The sequence below is a fragment of the Zonotrichia leucophrys genome, chromosome 8 (assembly GCF_028769735.1).
Source record: "Zonotrichia leucophrys gambelii isolate GWCS_2022_RI chromosome 8, RI_Zleu_2.0, whole genome shotgun sequence".
Lineage (NCBI taxonomy): Eukaryota > Metazoa > Chordata > Aves > Passeriformes > Passerellidae > Zonotrichia > Zonotrichia leucophrys.
The window spans coordinates 9,093,002-9,110,332 of record NC_088178.1 but is presented as its reverse complement, the minus strand read 5'-3'; the positions used below and the strand labels follow the sequence as shown (position 1 = coordinate 9,110,332).

General features: G+C 37.7%; 1 protein-coding gene across 3 annotated transcripts in view; it reads right to left on the bottom strand.

Moving 5' to 3' along the window:
• The window catches only part of NEK7 (NIMA related kinase 7), a 67,145-nt gene that overhangs the window by 18,523 nt on the left and 31,291 nt on the right, over positions 1-17,331 (bottom strand). For all 3 annotated transcript variants that reach the window (XR_010441186.1, XM_064719676.1, XM_064719675.1), the window contains 2 exons: positions 8,947-9,055; positions 6,631-6,738 (listed from right to left, as the gene is read on the bottom strand). Coding sequence is in view for 2 of the 3 variants with exons in the window: in XM_064719676.1 (XP_064575746.1) it covers positions 6,631-6,738; positions 8,947-9,055 (217 nt within the window). In the remaining variant the exon portion in view is untranslated. The remainder of the gene's footprint in view (positions 1-6,630; positions 6,739-8,946; positions 9,056-17,331) is intronic.

Genomic DNA, 17,331 nt, shown 5'->3' with positions numbered 1-17,331 from the left:
TTTAAAGCTGAGTCTGAGATTCAGGCCCTTCAGAGATGAGGGCAGGAAAACCAGCGAGCCCAGCAAAAGCTGAGGTTCCTAAGGGCAACTCAGGCATCAGCTGGAGCACCAAATTCCACAAGGGCTTTGCAGACCTGTGCCTGTCCCAGCTTAATCCTGCCTCAGAGCTGTCGGCTCTGGAAATGTCTGCTCTTGAAAAGCAGCATTTATGAGGACTGTCCCAGAGTAAATTTATGTTATGAACATCTCTCCCCTTGATTTTAATCAAACCCTACCCATCTGTGTCACAAGTTACTTGGAACAGAGAAATACTGAGAGATGTTTTAGGTCTGTAAAAAATGTTATTACAAGGAAATAGCTGAGTGATGGTTTCATGTATGACAGAGCAATAAGTAGTTATGGAAAATAATGGTAATGGCAATTTTAGTGCATTGTTTCTGAACTTTCTCCCTGTATCCCCCAAAATGACTGCCTAACAGCACAAAAAGGCACAGATCTATACAGATTTTTATTTTGATTTTGTTTGAATATTTTCTTAAGCACTGAATCCTGATGATGAAAACCAGCTGATTTCTGTCAATTCAAGTTGATTTGATTTTGAAACTAAACATCTTGCAACACTATCACTGATTAAAATCAGTAATTTTTCATTTTTGTTCTTTGTCATATGAACTTCACATATTATTGTAACACAAGGATCTGGTTTCACTTCTGCTCTTCCCAATATATGAGGCTAATTCAGAATTGATCTCTGTATGAATACTGAAGACATAGATACAGTGAACATATAAGTACTTCTACATCTGAATAATCAGGTTAAATAGATTTAAGTAATCAGACGGATAATTTTACTCTAATAATTTCCAAAAGTTAAGGATTTTGTTTTGACAATGTGCCTTGCCTTCAAGAAATGCTGCATGTCAAACTGTATCATGAGGAAGTAAGGATGAGGGAGAATGACTTTCCTACTTGAAGGGCCCAGCTCAGATAGGTGGTTCAGGTTTTCCCTATCTCAGGTCAGGCCACTGCTGCTGGTAACCCATCATTTCACCTGATCTGCTTCTTGGCAAACAGCATTGAAAACCCATATAAACTGCTTCTGTAACAGACTGGCAAAGATCAAGATCCTCACATGGTATCCTCCAAAGAATCTGGTCCCCTAAAGATGCTGGGGGAGATTTCCTGCTCTGGAAAAGCTGAGAGTGCCAGAGCCCCTCCCTCAGCACTGGGCTGAGCACTCAGTGCACCTCTGAACTGACTTACAATGGTAACAGCTTAAAAGCAGAAAGGCTGGGAAAAGACAACTCCAGAGAGTTCTGTGGGAGACATTTACTCTCACAGGATGTTTGCATCCACCCACAATTAAGAATGGTCTTTTCCCTGTGAAACAATATAGGCAAGCAGATGGGTAGACCACAATGCCAAAATAACTACCAAAATATCCAGAAGCAACTCTGGATATATCTAGTTTTCTAATGTATCACCATCAGTATTTTAATGGGCACTTAATAACACATATCTTAAGATTAGAACTGCAACTGAGCGTTTGAAATTATACAGGTTTCATACTTTTATTATCTTACTATTTTATTTGCCTCTTGAATTTTTTTTAATACCCCAAGGACTTGTGAGCTTGGATGCCTGCAAAATTTCAGCTGCATTTTGTATCCATTAATTAAAGCACTAGTTTAGTATATTCTGGTGTTTTGTTGGCAGAATGCATCGGAAATAAGTTTAACAGTGATGTGTTTCTTCAGTGGCTGCAGCAGCAGTGCCTCTGCTGCTCTGAGGTATCACACAAGTGGCTGGCAGTGAGTAATGTGCCAGAAAGAGGCTTCACAGAATCCACAGGGGGCAGCTGAAAACACTGAGGTTTGAAGGTTCATAGTCTACCAAAAGCAAAGGTAATTTTAACCAGTAGCTCTGGGAAGCCTGCTGATACATTAGGGGTCTGATATGACCGTGAAAGATTGATGATAGTGAAAAGCAAGAACAAATGTTCCCATTTTACAGCGTTTAGCCTAGTGTAACACCTCCACTGCAATGCAACATGCAGCCCCCCACGGCCAACTAGTGAGAGGAATCGAAATTAGTTCTGTTACTCATGGAATCACACAAACAACCTGAAGATTCAGACATCATTACTACTTGTAAACTGATTTTAACAGAACATGACACTAAAGATTCATTATTCTGACATTCAGGAACTACTGAAAGCATTGCAATGATCCTTTTAACACAGTGAGCACTCTCAGGACATAGCTGTGCTGCTGGTAAGCAACTACCAGTGTGATTCTACGTTTAATTTGCTTCCTGGATCTTTTTTTACTGTTAAGTGAAATACAGCATCCCAGTAGTATAGAGATATGCAACTTCCTCACTTCCTTTACTCATCTGAAGACATCGAAGTGGGATAGTAAGAAAATGAGCTAAACCATTGAGGTGCCTACATTTTTAAGAACAAAATAAGTAACTTCAGTGTTTTGCTTGCTGCATTTGCAGACCTGTGATATCCTGCAAGTCTGAACAGTAAACTCCTTGAAAGTGGTCTGAGTCACATACAGTGTCTTCTCAGAATCTGCTGCTGCTCTGGAGCTCCCTCCCTCTAAAAATGCTGCAGATCCAGAAAGTGTTAATTCCTTATGCAAGCTTCCTGTTACCGGCAGAGGGAATAGACATAATGGAATTGGGGTTAATACAGAGCAGGGAGCTGATCTGAAGGATCAGAGGCAAAGAACCTAATACAGAAAAAGGAATTATGATATCAACAGTCCATCTTATTACCTGGATAAACATATAACTCACAATGCATCTGAGTAAAGTTAAACAAGTGCATCAAGGAGTGGAATGAAGTACAGTTAAGTTCTGAAATAGTTACTAGCTCTAAAAACTATCAAGCATTTTTAGGCTGAGAGAAAACTCTGCCTGGTAAATGTTAAATATACTTGTACAAAACAATGCAGTGGTTCATTCAGGACAGGTTTAACAGACCACAGTTTTACAAATGGCCACATAATCATTACTGACATTCCATGCATTGGCATACATAGCTATCAGAATACAGGAAGGGGGCTAAAGAGACCAAATTTCAGTAACCAAAACACATGGTTTACGAATGACTCAGTGTCCGTAAGACCACAGCAACTTTTTAATATAGAGTTCAATACAACATGCTTAACAAGATGAATGTGGATGCTGAAGACAGACAAACCACATCACAAACAAGAAGCTTGGAGGTCCTTTCCAACCCTACTGCTTCTATAATGTTCAGGGTTTTGTACTTATTTAATATAGCTATAGGAGATGTCTAAGTCAAAATACTGCACTTATCCAAAGTAACTCTGCAACCTAGCCCACAATGTGCAAACAGTCCTTCTACATAAGTCAATCTATAAATATCTTGAGTTATTTTATAATAACACAATCATTGCTCTTCAGCTTTCAAACTACTGTAAGAGAGCTCATGTTTCTGTACATGAACTACAAGAGCTATTTTAACACAGCTTCCTTGATGACTGCAATGACTCAGCTGCAGATTCCCCTGCCAGCATTACTGTACACTGAGGGTGCAGGTTCTGAGTATGGCTGGGTATTTAAGTGGAGTTTATTCTATTCACAGAATGGTGCTGCAAACCAGCACCTCAGCACACCCCCTACTGCATTAGAGACACACATGGCAGAGGAGAGTATCTGCACACATTTTCACAAGGTATTTTACCCTCCACAACCTGTGTGAGTTTCTAGTCAAACCCCTCACATAGCATAGTCTGTGCTGGGGACAGCAGTATCACAGAAATGACAGAAGTTGCCAAAACACAGAAGACCAGAATTCCATGCAGATGATTCTCTGCATTTGAGCCTTTTCAGAAGATTGCAGATCTGCTCCTTTGCCCTGCATGAAGGGAGGCCCATGCTGGTGGCAGTGCCTGCCTGGACAGCACACTGCAGCCTTACAGCACTGCAACAACAGAGAGATCAAGTGATTCTTTTTGTAACTGAAATATGAAAATACTTCTCTTTACATCCACTGAATGGCTAACAAAGAAAAAAACACATATCCATGAGCTGGTCTTAGAACTGCCATTTCACCAAAGAGCATAAGGCCTGGAATTCAGCCATTAAACAACAGCAGCAAGAAAACCCTAACAGAGTTGTAGGGAAAGGAGTAGGAAGTCTTTGTTGAACCATATTCCCCTTTCAAATATAAAGTCTTCTGAAAACAAGACATTTTGTCAAGTATGTATCAAATCAACAATGCCTCCACTTCCTCTGCCCTTTTGTAAGAAATGTTTTCCATTTCCAAAAAGATATAGGCATGACAATAGTAAATTATTGATAAAGCTGTATAGAAAGAGTTAAGAACATGAAAAAACCCTGTCCAGTGCAGTTTTTTCATTTGTTTCAAATGGACCATCAGTAAAGATTCTAATTAAATCAGTATTATTCATAATTAGCAGTTAGAAGCTGTAGCTAATTAAAATTTTAGTACATTTCTTTATCTCTGAAAGCCTGAATCTAGTTTGCTACTGAAATTTTTATAAAGCCTGTAAACAAGTATAAATTGCTACACATATGTTTGTAATTTACTAGGTTACGTGCACCAAAGGTTTATGGAATCATAAAAAGATACAACTTTGAAAGAAATTTCAAGAAAACCTGCATCAGAAACTGCAGAAGAAATCAATTTAAGAAGTGGCATCTGCTAGTGACGACAAATCAGAAAGTCAGTCTCCTCTGCAGCCTAAGTTAACAGCTGACACAAACCATTTTTCTAGGCTGAATTCTGACATTAGGCCATAATTAAGAGGGAAATAGGAAATAAAGAGATGGGGAAAAAATAAAATAAAAAATAACAACTCTTCTACCAAGACACAGCCACCAACAGAAGAAACAAAGCTGCCATCCTCCCCTCCTTCCCCACTCTCTGGATGATTCTTGGATCTGTAAAAGATGAGCTTTAAAGGGCTCAGGGGTATTACACTGTTTTTAAATCTGGCACAGTCTTCAGTTTTTTTTAATTTCCAGCTCAGCCTTCACAACAATTCCCCTGCCAGGAGCCAAAATAATCCAGGGTTGAGGCAATCTGCTCCTCTTTAACTTCCTGGCTTGTGCCTCAGAATGCAAGTCTGCTCTCCCACCCTCACTGCTGACCTGTGCCTTATTCCTGAGCTCCCACTTCTTAGATTAGGATTTCCAGCTCCCTCTTCACAACCTACTTCCATCTGCAGGGAGGAGCAGAGTCCACCTGCAAGAACCCAACCCAGCCTCCCCACAGCGCTGCCAGAGATGGCCCCTGGCTTCCAAGGGCAGCAGGAACAGCAGCACTTTGGGTGCCACCCTGTGAGAGCAGCAGATCTTCAGTGTCACATGTGACTGACCCCCAGTGTGGAAGGCCAGCACATTTCCAGCCTGGGCTCTGCCCTCCTCCTCACCTCCTGCCAATGCAGGGCTGCACTCTCTGTCTGGGGCTCCTATTAGCACCTCACCACTGACTCATGGCTTTGACTTCACCAGTCTGCACCAAACATGGGAAAAACTGGGAGGCACAAAGGAGTGACCAAAGGCTTTTTGGAGGACAGGGAAACAAGGAGTGTCAAAAGTTTCCCATCCAAAATATTTCATTTTTAGCCATTAACACATGTATCACTCACATCTCAAATGTGGTACAAACATGCAATCAATAAACAGGCTTGAGTTCAGCAACCACCAAACACAGACAATGCAGCGAGGGAAAAGAATGTTTTTGTATCTAAAAAACCTAACTTAACAAAATTATGAACAATATTTCCAACATTTCTCTTTAAAGCAGATGTTACTCTATTTACAAGGCTTTTCTCTTCTACAGAGATCCTCTTAGATTCTGTCATTCATCTGTTACCTACTTTTAAACTTAAAATATATGCCAAATATTTAACTTTTCTTCTTTAAAGGCCTCTTAATAATCCTCATATTCACATGCTACTCAAAAGACGCACATTACAAGAAAATTTCGTTTGGATAGAGATAATACACTGCTAGTTTTGTGTGCTAGCAAAGAACAAACGAACATTTCAAAAAACTTAGAAAGACAAGAATAGAAAAAAGCTTTCTGGAAATTGGTTTTGTTAATTTTGATCTCCCCTCAACTACCTAAGCTTACATTGAGAAATGTCACCTTAAAAATTGGAAACTCCCTCTGAGAGCCCTTCAAACCCATGTAGCCAAGAGGTCATTAATGCTACTCATGCAGGCACACACAGAATTATGAGACTCCTCCCAATGCTGCATATAGTTCAAGTCAATTTTTAAAAAATGTATCCATATTATCACCTTATTTTTTCCTAGCATTTCTAGGCAACACTATTGTCTTAAAAACTTGTTCAGAGGTAGAAATGTACACTAAATTATGCAAACAAAGGAGGGGAAATACCCAAAGTATTCTGAACGAAATACCTCAGTGTTACAGTGTTTCTGTATTTGTCCATGGTGCTGACGATTTTTTTATTAAGAACAACTTTAATATTTTTATTATTACTTAAGAACATCTTTAGCTGGTCTTAACCCTTTTCTTCTTCCTCCTGAGTGGGCACAGTATTTCCACCATGTAAAATTCTCTACCTGTCCAACACCTGTACCTCAGAGAAAGCTTACCTAAAGAATGTGCAGCTGTGGTTTTGGAGCTGAAAAATCGACCAAGTCCAAGGTCTCCCAGCTTTACTACTCCTGTAGCTGTAATGAACACATTTGCTGGCTTTATATCTGAAAGAAAAATAAATTTAAAATTTTCAAAGTCACAGTGAGGTTGCAAGAAAAGCTACTCTTCTATTAATAATAGACCCAATAGGATTTTATTTACAGGTAATAGTGGTAAAATTTGACAGTGCTACTCAGAAAGAATGGGTCCAGAATGTAGAATTTCAAATCCACTATTTTAACAATACAACCATCACTCAAGTGAAGAAAACCAAGAGCCACAGAAAGAATTTTTTTTTAAAAAAACAAGCAAACAAACAAAAAAAACCACACCCCCAAAGTCAAGAAGTATATACAGGGGAGTCCATCACAATTTCATATAAGCTACATAGAGAGAGACTTACATTAGAACTAGAGAATCTCTTTTGTTATGTCTTAAGTAACAGCCTAAATACGTTTTCAAGAAGTGTACAGCATTTTTCATCACTTTTGCTGATCAAATTAGCCACAGTGGCATAGCATCATTTATTTGAAATAGATAACTGATTCTCTATAAGAGCAGGCATTAAAAAAGAAGCAAGTTTACTCAGGAGAATGGTTATTTAAACTCGTCAGTGGAATTGGGCTAATCAAGTAGAAACAAAGAAAAATAATGAAGTATACCCCAGACAGTTATTTTTCACAAGTAATATCCAGTTTAAGTTTTAATCCAATCCCTTAGAGACAACAGCAGAGACCCTCATTCTGTGATTTCTAACAAGATACCTACCTTGTTAGTCTCCTAGATAAACTGACCTGTTATTTGTTTGGCAAGGGAATTTAGCTCTTACACTGCTGAAGAGCAATCCACCCTAGCCCTAAACTTACAGAAATCAGTTCACTTTGATAAGAGGGGATTACAGTTTGCATAAGATACAGGCACAGTAAAAGGAATGGTTAACAACCCTTCAAGCACCAGCATTTTCATGTTTCTAGTAAAAAAGTTACAAAACCTTAAAAGCTTTAGAGGAAGATAGAACCAATTATGTGCTCCTGCTATCTGACCCAGTTTTCAGGAGTTTGGATAACCCTTTGTGTAATAATCCAACACGGATTTAGCTCAATTTAAAAATAGCTTTAATTGCCATTGCTTTCGGCATATAACCATGGAATCACTAGATTTGCCATAGGTTTGCCAGAAGCTCTGAACTTAGTACTTCAGTTTAAGGAACTGAAATCCTTTTGTTATGAGCTAAAATATACAGAAATTAATTATAAACATATTAACGGAAGATACTTGCACCCTATGGAAAGAATCTGTATTCTATGTCTTTCTCTTTGTACCATTCACACTTGCAGGCATCTGTACAAATGCACAAAGGGGAAAAAAAAAAAGGAGAATCACAAGGGAAGGGCATTTGCAGGGGCAAGAGTATCTAAGCTCATCTGCAACATTTCCAGCTGCAAATAACAGAGTCCAGCAGACATCGAGGGACCGTTCCTATCAGGCATTGATTGAGCCACATTCTACCACAGGGAACCACCAACCTAGGACAGGCAATGTCACCTGAAGCTAAAAAGTGACAGCCCACACACAACTCACAATCCCGTAACCAGAGGGATTTCAGAAGGGGGAAAAAATAGCAGATCTAAGAAGAAGCTATACTATGATCTGTTTTCTTTGACTTAAGAGTTATGAGGTGAAATGAAGACCCCATCCAGAGGAGACAGCATCACCAAGGTTGAAAATGGGCCAAGGAAATTTAGTACCTGACAGGGATAGCTGGCAACTACAAGGGCGGCTGTACAGAGATTGGAAATAGTGGAAAGGAGCAGAGAACTGGAGGAAATGCTCACACCTGCACATAATCCAACAGAGAAAGGTCTGTACATCATAAGCAAGCAGAGCAGGAGCAGATACTCTTAAGACAATCAGGTGCAAGAGCAGTAAAGAATGGACTGACAGATCTGTACAAGGCAGGCAGCAGCACTTGAGTAAGACAACAAGCAAATATAGAAGAATAAATACAGGGCAGAAGATAGGAGCCAGAAAAATGAAGTAGCTATGGCAGGGTATCCATCACTCACAGAACTATCGCTTATTTTGAAAAACTTGCTATCAAACAAATGCCTACCACAACAAATGTACAACCACAAACTTCTCTCAGTTTTCTATTACTCGTAAAATCTTACAGAAACATGCAATGTTTCAGCTGTCAAAATTGATTTCAGCCACTTTAATTCTCACATAGTCAAAGGTATAGTAAGGACAAATCATCTTTGATCCTGTATTACCTCTATGCATAACACGACGAGAGTGCATATGTTCCAAGGCACTGCAAAGCTGAACAAAGTACTTCCAAACTGTTCTTTCAGGAATCAACCTCTTCTGTTTCTTAAAATGCTTTAAAAAAACATGGTTAGTGAATATTAAAAATTAAAACTTGCATAAAATTACTGAAAAAAAGAAGACAGAAAATTCTTAATTAAAAAATAAAAAATACAAGAGGCTCACAATCTAATGAGAAAGGTTTAACAGAATTTCTTGACACACAAAACTTTCCCCTTAAATATTAATATATGTATCATCACTGCATGTATATAAGTCAGTCTACACACAGAGCCACAAATAACATTAATGAAATAAAAATCCTACCCCAAAAAAAGGATTTATACAGTATTTAGCACTCCTCATTACTGGATTAATGTGGTCAGAGTAATTTAGTATAAAGCAGCCACAGAACAAATAAAGGCCAGATACAAAGTTATGTGCCACAGAACGTCCCAAATTAAATACACTTCCTTACACCAAAATTAATTTCCATATCCTCATTTTCTAAAACAAAACAAAACAAAAAAAAAAAAAGAGAAGAGCAGTGTCACACAGTCACAAAGATCATGTAAGAAGAATTGGTCACATTAGTTTTAAAAACTTCCGCAGTACATGAACGGGAATTAAAGGAACTGATTTCTGAAAACTTCACATTGATGTAACTCCTGTTCAAATATTTTCTATCCTATATAAAAACCCATTCCTGATCACTGGTAGCAGTTCACTGGCCTGTTAAAGCTTACACAAAACAATTACACTCTGCTATACGCATCAGCTTATACCAAATGTGGTATTCAGGCACTGAGTAACAGTCCTCCAAAGATATCTACTGAAAACCTGGAATTAAGCCAATGTTAAAATGTAGAAGTTTCATCATTATAAATTCTTCAGCAAAAGGGAAAAAGATGGAAAAATTGTTGCTTGTTTAGCCTATATTTCCAAAGAAATTGTATTGTGTCAGGTTTTGAAGTTCCACACAAGTAGAAAATGCACAAAAAACATTAAGACTAGCAAAATTTTAGATGGAAAGCAAAGCACTTGATGTATTTTAATTGTGGGTACAGACAGACTTCACACATGCACGCTTTAACAAAGTTCACATAGCAAACATTTATTAAATTGCAAAAAAAGAAAAAATTCATACTATGTTAAAACATGCCAGTGAGAAGTTGACAGCTGCATCTGCACATTACAGAAACACAGGAGTGTGAGAGAGAGGCTTTTAAACTACCTATAGCAAAATGCATCAGTCGTACAAAGGATCTTAACATTCCACCAAATGTTTTTCGTTATAGGCATTATTTCAAAATGCATTTTCATTTAAATGAGGTAAAGCATATAAATTACGTCTTTAAATATAATTTTCTTTCACTCTTGGACTGAATCCAAACAAACCCTGTGTATCTGTTCTCCCCATAGCTGGATTTGCATATCAGAGGATTGTTTGATGTCAACAGGAAGATGGAGACCAGGTTTCTTTTCATTTAAAAACAAATACACAATACATCTAAGTATGTGTACATGAAAGCACAGTTCCTTGATTTAAAATGCATTCTGAAATTATCATAATTATAACTAGGTACTTTATTTAAACATTCTGAATTATTATTTTCTAACTCGAATGCGGTGATGAAATGCCATTCACAAAATGCCTGAAATGGGAAGATTTTCAATCACACATTCCCATTCCCATTTACCTAAAGTACCGCAGTGTACTTTCAAAGTATTTATGTACAAGTTTTCTTTTAACACTTTATTCACTTGCCATCCCTAGCACTGTAGCTGATGTACACTACAAAATTGGCTTCAGTTCTTACACTGCAAGGATGCAACTTAAAGTGATCTCACTCTGCTGAAGGCATTAATAATTTTGCAGGACAATAATAACCTCCTCCTGAAAACATCAAAAATATTACTTAACCCCAGAGAATCTATCCATCTAAAGAGGATAGAAAAGAGAGCTGCCACATTTGCTAACAATGTTTAAACAAAGAAACAGGTAGCATTTTAATTTGTATCGGCTTTAAAATAATTATATTATCAATTAATTATTATTAATTAATTAATACAATTAACATTGTATTGTTTGGTAATTAATTACTCTTTTTCCCTCAAAAATGTTCTCAATTTTTTCTTAGGCTGCTGTCTACCAACAGACAAAACAGTGATGAAAAGCCATCACCAAAAAGATGAACTGTGCAAAACCAGCTATTGAAACAAGTTGTACACTTTTAGGAAACAATCCAGCAGACACAGTTAGTTCTGAGGAAAGTCAAAATGAAAATTCTGTTTCTGTTTAGAACCTTACCTTCTAACAAGAAATGTAAGTTGATGGAAAACACAGGCAAACCTATTTTTATGCCAAACAGCATAATTAAATTCATATAGCACACATGAACTGTACTCAAAGCAGGATCCTTTCCTTTCTCCTTCATTTTAAAACAGTCCACAATGCAAACTGCAGTTATAACAATTGCGGTGTTTGCTCCCTCCCTACAGGGAAGCCAAAATGCAGAAGAGAAGATGCTGTAACAATAATTTTTCACCTCTGTTGCAGCACAGCAAAGAAGCAGCACAGCCAATGCTGAACTAATCCACTGCTTGATGCCTGAAGCATCCTGAGGTCCACAGCACCCAGTCACCCTCCCAGAGCTCTCTCCCACTGCACACAGGTTGGCATTACCTGCCCAGAGGAAGAATGCAGTCTGACATACAGCCCCCTCTGAAGTGCTCTCATCTTCAAAGCTTCATTATTCTCCTTCTTCCACCTGTCTTAGGCTCAAAGGGCAGTCCTGATGTCCCTCAGACTACTGACCTTCTAGGGTGTGATATTAAAAAAACATGATCCTGTCTGAGGTGAAAGATCAATCTCAAACTAGCTGAAACTGGGCAAAAAGGGAGCTGCTTGTACATGTGCATTAAAAATTTGGGCACTGCTGCAAGCAGTGCTTTGTCAGGTAAACAGAACACCAGGCACGCTTTGGCAGCAGGCTGGCTCCCTGAAACAATTGTTTGTTTCAAAAGCCATATCCCATGAAACTTCCATCTCCATCTCAGAATCGAATTACAAAAAACTAACTTTCAAGAGTCACCACAATGTCAATACATCGTGGATAAAACTTCAATTCGGTCATTTAATACAACTGGACATTTTGGTGGTCATAAATTTGGTATCAAATACCTTAAAGAGCTTTAAGGCAGGCAGGCTGTATCACCAGTTCATATTTTCATCCCTTTTACAGAATGACTGAGCAGTTTCATAGTGGAAAAACAGAACTCTCCTGGTTCTCTAATGGATTGCTTAAAGAAAAATTAAATACTCTTCAAATGTTTGCATAATAATGAAATTAAACACAGCTGCCCTGCACCTAAACAGCAAATGCCATTCAGTTTCTTGACAAACAAAAGATAGATGGAGAAAAAAAATCTAAAATCAACAAAGGCAGGAAGTCATATTATACTGAGTTTCTGAAGCTGATGCTTTAAAGGTCAAACTCCAAAAGTAATAGTGACAGCAGTTAGCAGCTGGTCCTACCTGGGCTTAAAAGGACAATTCAGACAATACTTACAGCAAAGACACAGGACTATGTTTGGATTTTCTAAAAAAACTAAGATTTCCTGCAGGTGAGTAGAGAGTGAACCCAGATAATTTCCACACAAGTAGAAATTCAGATATGACTGCCTACATCTCCATAACCACGCCTGGACAAAATTTAGCATTCAGTTCTGATATTGGTGTATTGAAGGATTTTGAGGTGTGATTTAGTCTGGTTTAGGTCTCACTGAATAGAGAAAAAATAGGAATAAATAAGAAAAAAGACAACACAATGAGTGTTTAAGAAGCTAACTGAAGTAAAGTAAGCAAGATGTTTATGAACTTCTGTTGCAGAGAGTTGATAAATTGATCATCTAAACAATTTTGCAGTGTCATTATTTAAGAAAAGAAAAGAACTGTGGAACTGTCAAAGAAGCCCACATGAATATATATCTGAATTTTCCCCTGCACATGCTGTAGCCTAGAGCTGTTATTGGAAGACAGTATTTGGAAGAAAAGTAAAATGAGAATGATGATTTCATTACTTTAAATAGATTCCTTCCTTTCTTTCATGATTCCATTAGAATCTTGATCACACTTTTTGTTCTCATGACTTCATTTACAGCTTACAAAAATATATATCACAGAAGGTTTTACACTTTACTGCATAAACTTGTAACACAGTGATTCAATGACCAGATACCATTAGGAAGAAATCTGACCTGCATCAAGAGCAAAGAGATGCAGAAGTTCTGAGTAACACAATAGAGCTCTTGACCATTTCTGACTGTGTTTCTTTGGGAGCTTTTTTTAATATGGACAAGCAGGAAGAACAAAGAGGAGGTCAGGTAGCCATGATAGGAAATTATGGAAGCACAAGCAAAAGCTCCCACTCTGTGAACACAACAGAAACAAGCCACAACAGGCAAGGGCATCAGGGTCAGCAAGACAGGCCAGTGAAGATGGGTGGCAACATCCCAAAGTTCTGGAGACTCATAAATATAGAGAGGAGGTCTGTACCTAAGTCTTGTTTTCTGTTTTAAAAGCTACATAATTCTAGTAGCAACACAGCATGCCAGGAGTTTTGTCTAGTTCTGTTCTTTGATTGATTCACCTGCCCATCTGTTTAGACCATGGCAAGTTTTCTGCCATTTTTCTTTGCTTCTATGCAGAACAAAAATAGAACTTCCCACCACATCCTGATTCATTCATTCAGTTTGATATACAGTGTCATCAAATTTGCCTACATTTCAAGAGTAGCAGCTGTCTCTTACTTGTAAAAAGAGAATACCAAAAAAACCCACCCAAACTATTTTTCATCTATCAACTGAACATACCAAAAGCAGCAAGTATTCAGCCAATAAAGTGATGAAAATAAAAATATTTACCTGGTTTGTTTTCCAACTTTCATTAACAGCTGCTTATATCCCCCCCTTACTTAAGATGCCATACATTTATTTTTTACCCTTTTAGAATTCACAAGAAAAAGATTAAAAATTAAAAATTAATTAAATTTTCCTTTATTAGTCATCTTAGTATATTGCAAACTTTATTTCATTAAGAAGAACAAAAGACTAAGATACTGTACAAAAATTAACATACAAAATAATGGTACTAACAGAAGTACCTATTAGCATCAGAAGGACAAGTCAGTAGAATTAAACTGTGGAACTGTGGTCTTTCCTTTAAAAAAAAAACCAAACCAAAAACCAGAAGAATGCTGCAGGGACACCACAGAACTGAGACAGAAGCATCTTCTCAAACAGAATTTTATTTCAGAAAAAATCAAAAAAAGACATTCACTTACAAGAAATTATAAGCCTTGTAAAATTTTTTTCATGTTTTCCATTTTAGTATATATTCTTTCATGCTAATAATCAGACTTAGTAATACTTCTGGTTAAACTCATATTCCTTAGAAAGCTCTGGACAAAGTCACTTTACATAAATGTATTTTTAGCCAACTTTCTTTGCAAGGATTCATTTCATTTTTCCTTATTGAGCAGCCCACCTACAGTCCCTCTGTTCCACCTAATGTTTTTGCTGATGCAAAAGAGCAAGGACACAGAGTGCTCAGAAATAGAGATCACCTACTGAAATTTGATGTACTTGCAGAACCACTAATATAAAATTTCCAATACTGCATCATTTTCCTTGTCTCTGCTGTTACTACTGACTGGGGCTTCTTAAAACACACAGCCACATGTTTTAATTCAACAGTATTTGTTTACATGCATCTCTCTCCCAAAAAAATCCCCTTGGGAAAACTGGTACAGCATGAAGAGGTGAAACTCGTGCTTCAATCATTAATCTACCTCCTAATAAAAAACATGACACAGTAAATACAGAGGCTATAATTTTAATTTTTTTTTCCTTTCTCTACAAACAAGGCAGACAGATGTGTAATCTCTACTCTGCGCAAGTTATCCACCTAGTACAAACACTGACAGAGCAAATTTTTCAAATGCAACTCTGTGAAAAATGAAAATTAGTCCCCAAGTATTGTTTGCAGGTCATTTCAAACAGTAAAAGTATCCAGAACTATTATTCAATAAAATCTTCCAACTCTCCCTGCTCTTTAAAGGCTCACAGACAATTTTAGAACCAGTGGGCAAAGGTGGAGATGAAATCTCCAAAGCCTGTATAAGTTCAATGAAGTTTACTGTCAGGTTCACTTTTCATAGCTGACTGACACCATTATTTTCCTGTGTGTACAGCCTACTTCAACACCTTCAGGTGTGATGCCTGTGAAGACAACTGACCACAAGACAAAACACTGCTGATTGTCTAATTATTTCAGCAGAAAACCTGCCCATTTATTCTTATTCCATCAGCCACACACAATGGCTGACTCACAGCAAAACTAACAAGGCTGCCTGGCAATTACCCAGCCCAATTATCCCACTGATTACAAACTGGGGCACCAGCCAGCTCCCATTCTGCCACCACTTGCATGTAACACACCCAAGGTACACTGCTCCTGCTGCTGCTCTCACTGTGGGCACTTGTGGTGACAGCAAAGGTGACACCCCAGTGACACACATGGATGGAGGAAAAGCTTACCAGAAGCAGCTCTACCACCCTGCCAGGGCTCTCTTTTCTTTTAACACTTCACAGCTCCATCCACAGAGCAGCCACTTCCTCTCACAACACCCCACCCTGCTTTTTTACCTGCTACACAGCTAACATAGATACACAAAGTTGAACAGGATGAAATATTTTTTAATTACAGGAGGTAAAAAAAAATTAAAGAAAAAAGTTTTTAGCAGCCTTAAAAAAGGTTAGTGGCAAAAATTAGCCTGACTGGTTCAAAGCCCCAGGTTCCTCCCTTAGGAAAAGGCACATAAAAATAGTTTAGCTTTGATCTGTAATTAGCACACTCTGTGTTACACTATCCTATTATATTAAAGGCTTCTTCAAGCTACACTCTATCTTTTGAAGCTTTTTTCAAAAATGAGTAAGGAAAAAGAAAAGCTAAGGTAAAGGTGATACAGAAAGCAAAAAATAAACCACTAAGGAAAAAAATATTTTGAAGCATTTAACATATATCAATGATGTAACTTCAGCAAAGTGCCAAACTGTTCTATATTATAAAATATAACCATATGCTCAATAAAAATACTTTGTGTGAGGAGGTTTGGCGTGGGGGTGGTGGTACTGGGGTTTTTTGTTCTTTAAATTAAATCTAGCAGTCATGGAAAGAAAAAAATAGCACGGATACTGCTGAAAGCCAAAAGAACCAGATTCCATGTTTTAAAATCTGCAATTCTGGATCAAGGTAAATCAGTATTGTGAAAAGAAATAAATTACACAAACATGCACAAAAGACTGCTTTAAAAATACTTTTCCCAAAACCATTATGTCAACTATTTGGACATAAATATATGTATAAGAAAAATCTCAGAATTAGAGCCACAATAATTTTTCCCCCTTGAGAGTGTGTGCATGCAATTTTCAGTTCTGTTTTCTTTATGTTAGAAGACCCTTTACTCATTCATTCATGACACTCAGCTAATGAGCAGTTTGAAAATGTCTCTAGGCTTTGTTTATTGTGCACTATTCATAACCTATTATTAAATATAAGTTTCAGGGAGGGATACAGTTTCCTAGTATGCATTGTTGGAATATCAAATTAATAAAATATATTCACAAATGGTCTCAGAAATGATGAGGTAGTAATATCCCCATTTTACAGATTAGAATGTGGGCCAAGAATAAGATCAAAAAGATCAAAAGTGTTAATTAATTCTGGCACCAATTTAAGGACCTCCTTCTCAACATACACAGCTATATGAAACAGTCCATCTTCAAAGCACAGTTCCACTCAGAATGAAGCTGTGAATGCTCAATACTTCTACTAATCAAGATCCAGAGTTTTGCCTTCACTGTCAAAAATACAGAATAAGCAATTAGAATTATCCCCAAAAAGCAGTGTTGAAGCAGTTTATTCAGTATCCCTTAGGGAGAGAACAAGTAAGAATGGTCTTTGGAAAAACCTTGAATTGTACTAATCACAAAACCTTTGTCTTCCAAATTCCCTGCCTAGTAAACAACTATTAAAGCAAAGAAAGCAGCACAGTGCAACCATTTCTACACAGAGTAGCTGCACCCTTAACAGAGTGACATCCCATCCTGCTCCCAGCCAGTCTGACTTAACCCATCCAGGCGCTCTCCCTGCAGTCAGTTTGTCTTTCTAAGAGATCCCTGCCCCATCTGTCCCATTCTCTGACAACAACACATCAGCTCTGCTCCAACCTCCCTGTCCCCATGTCCAGTACTGGAAATCCCATTTCACAATTTCCCAATACACCACT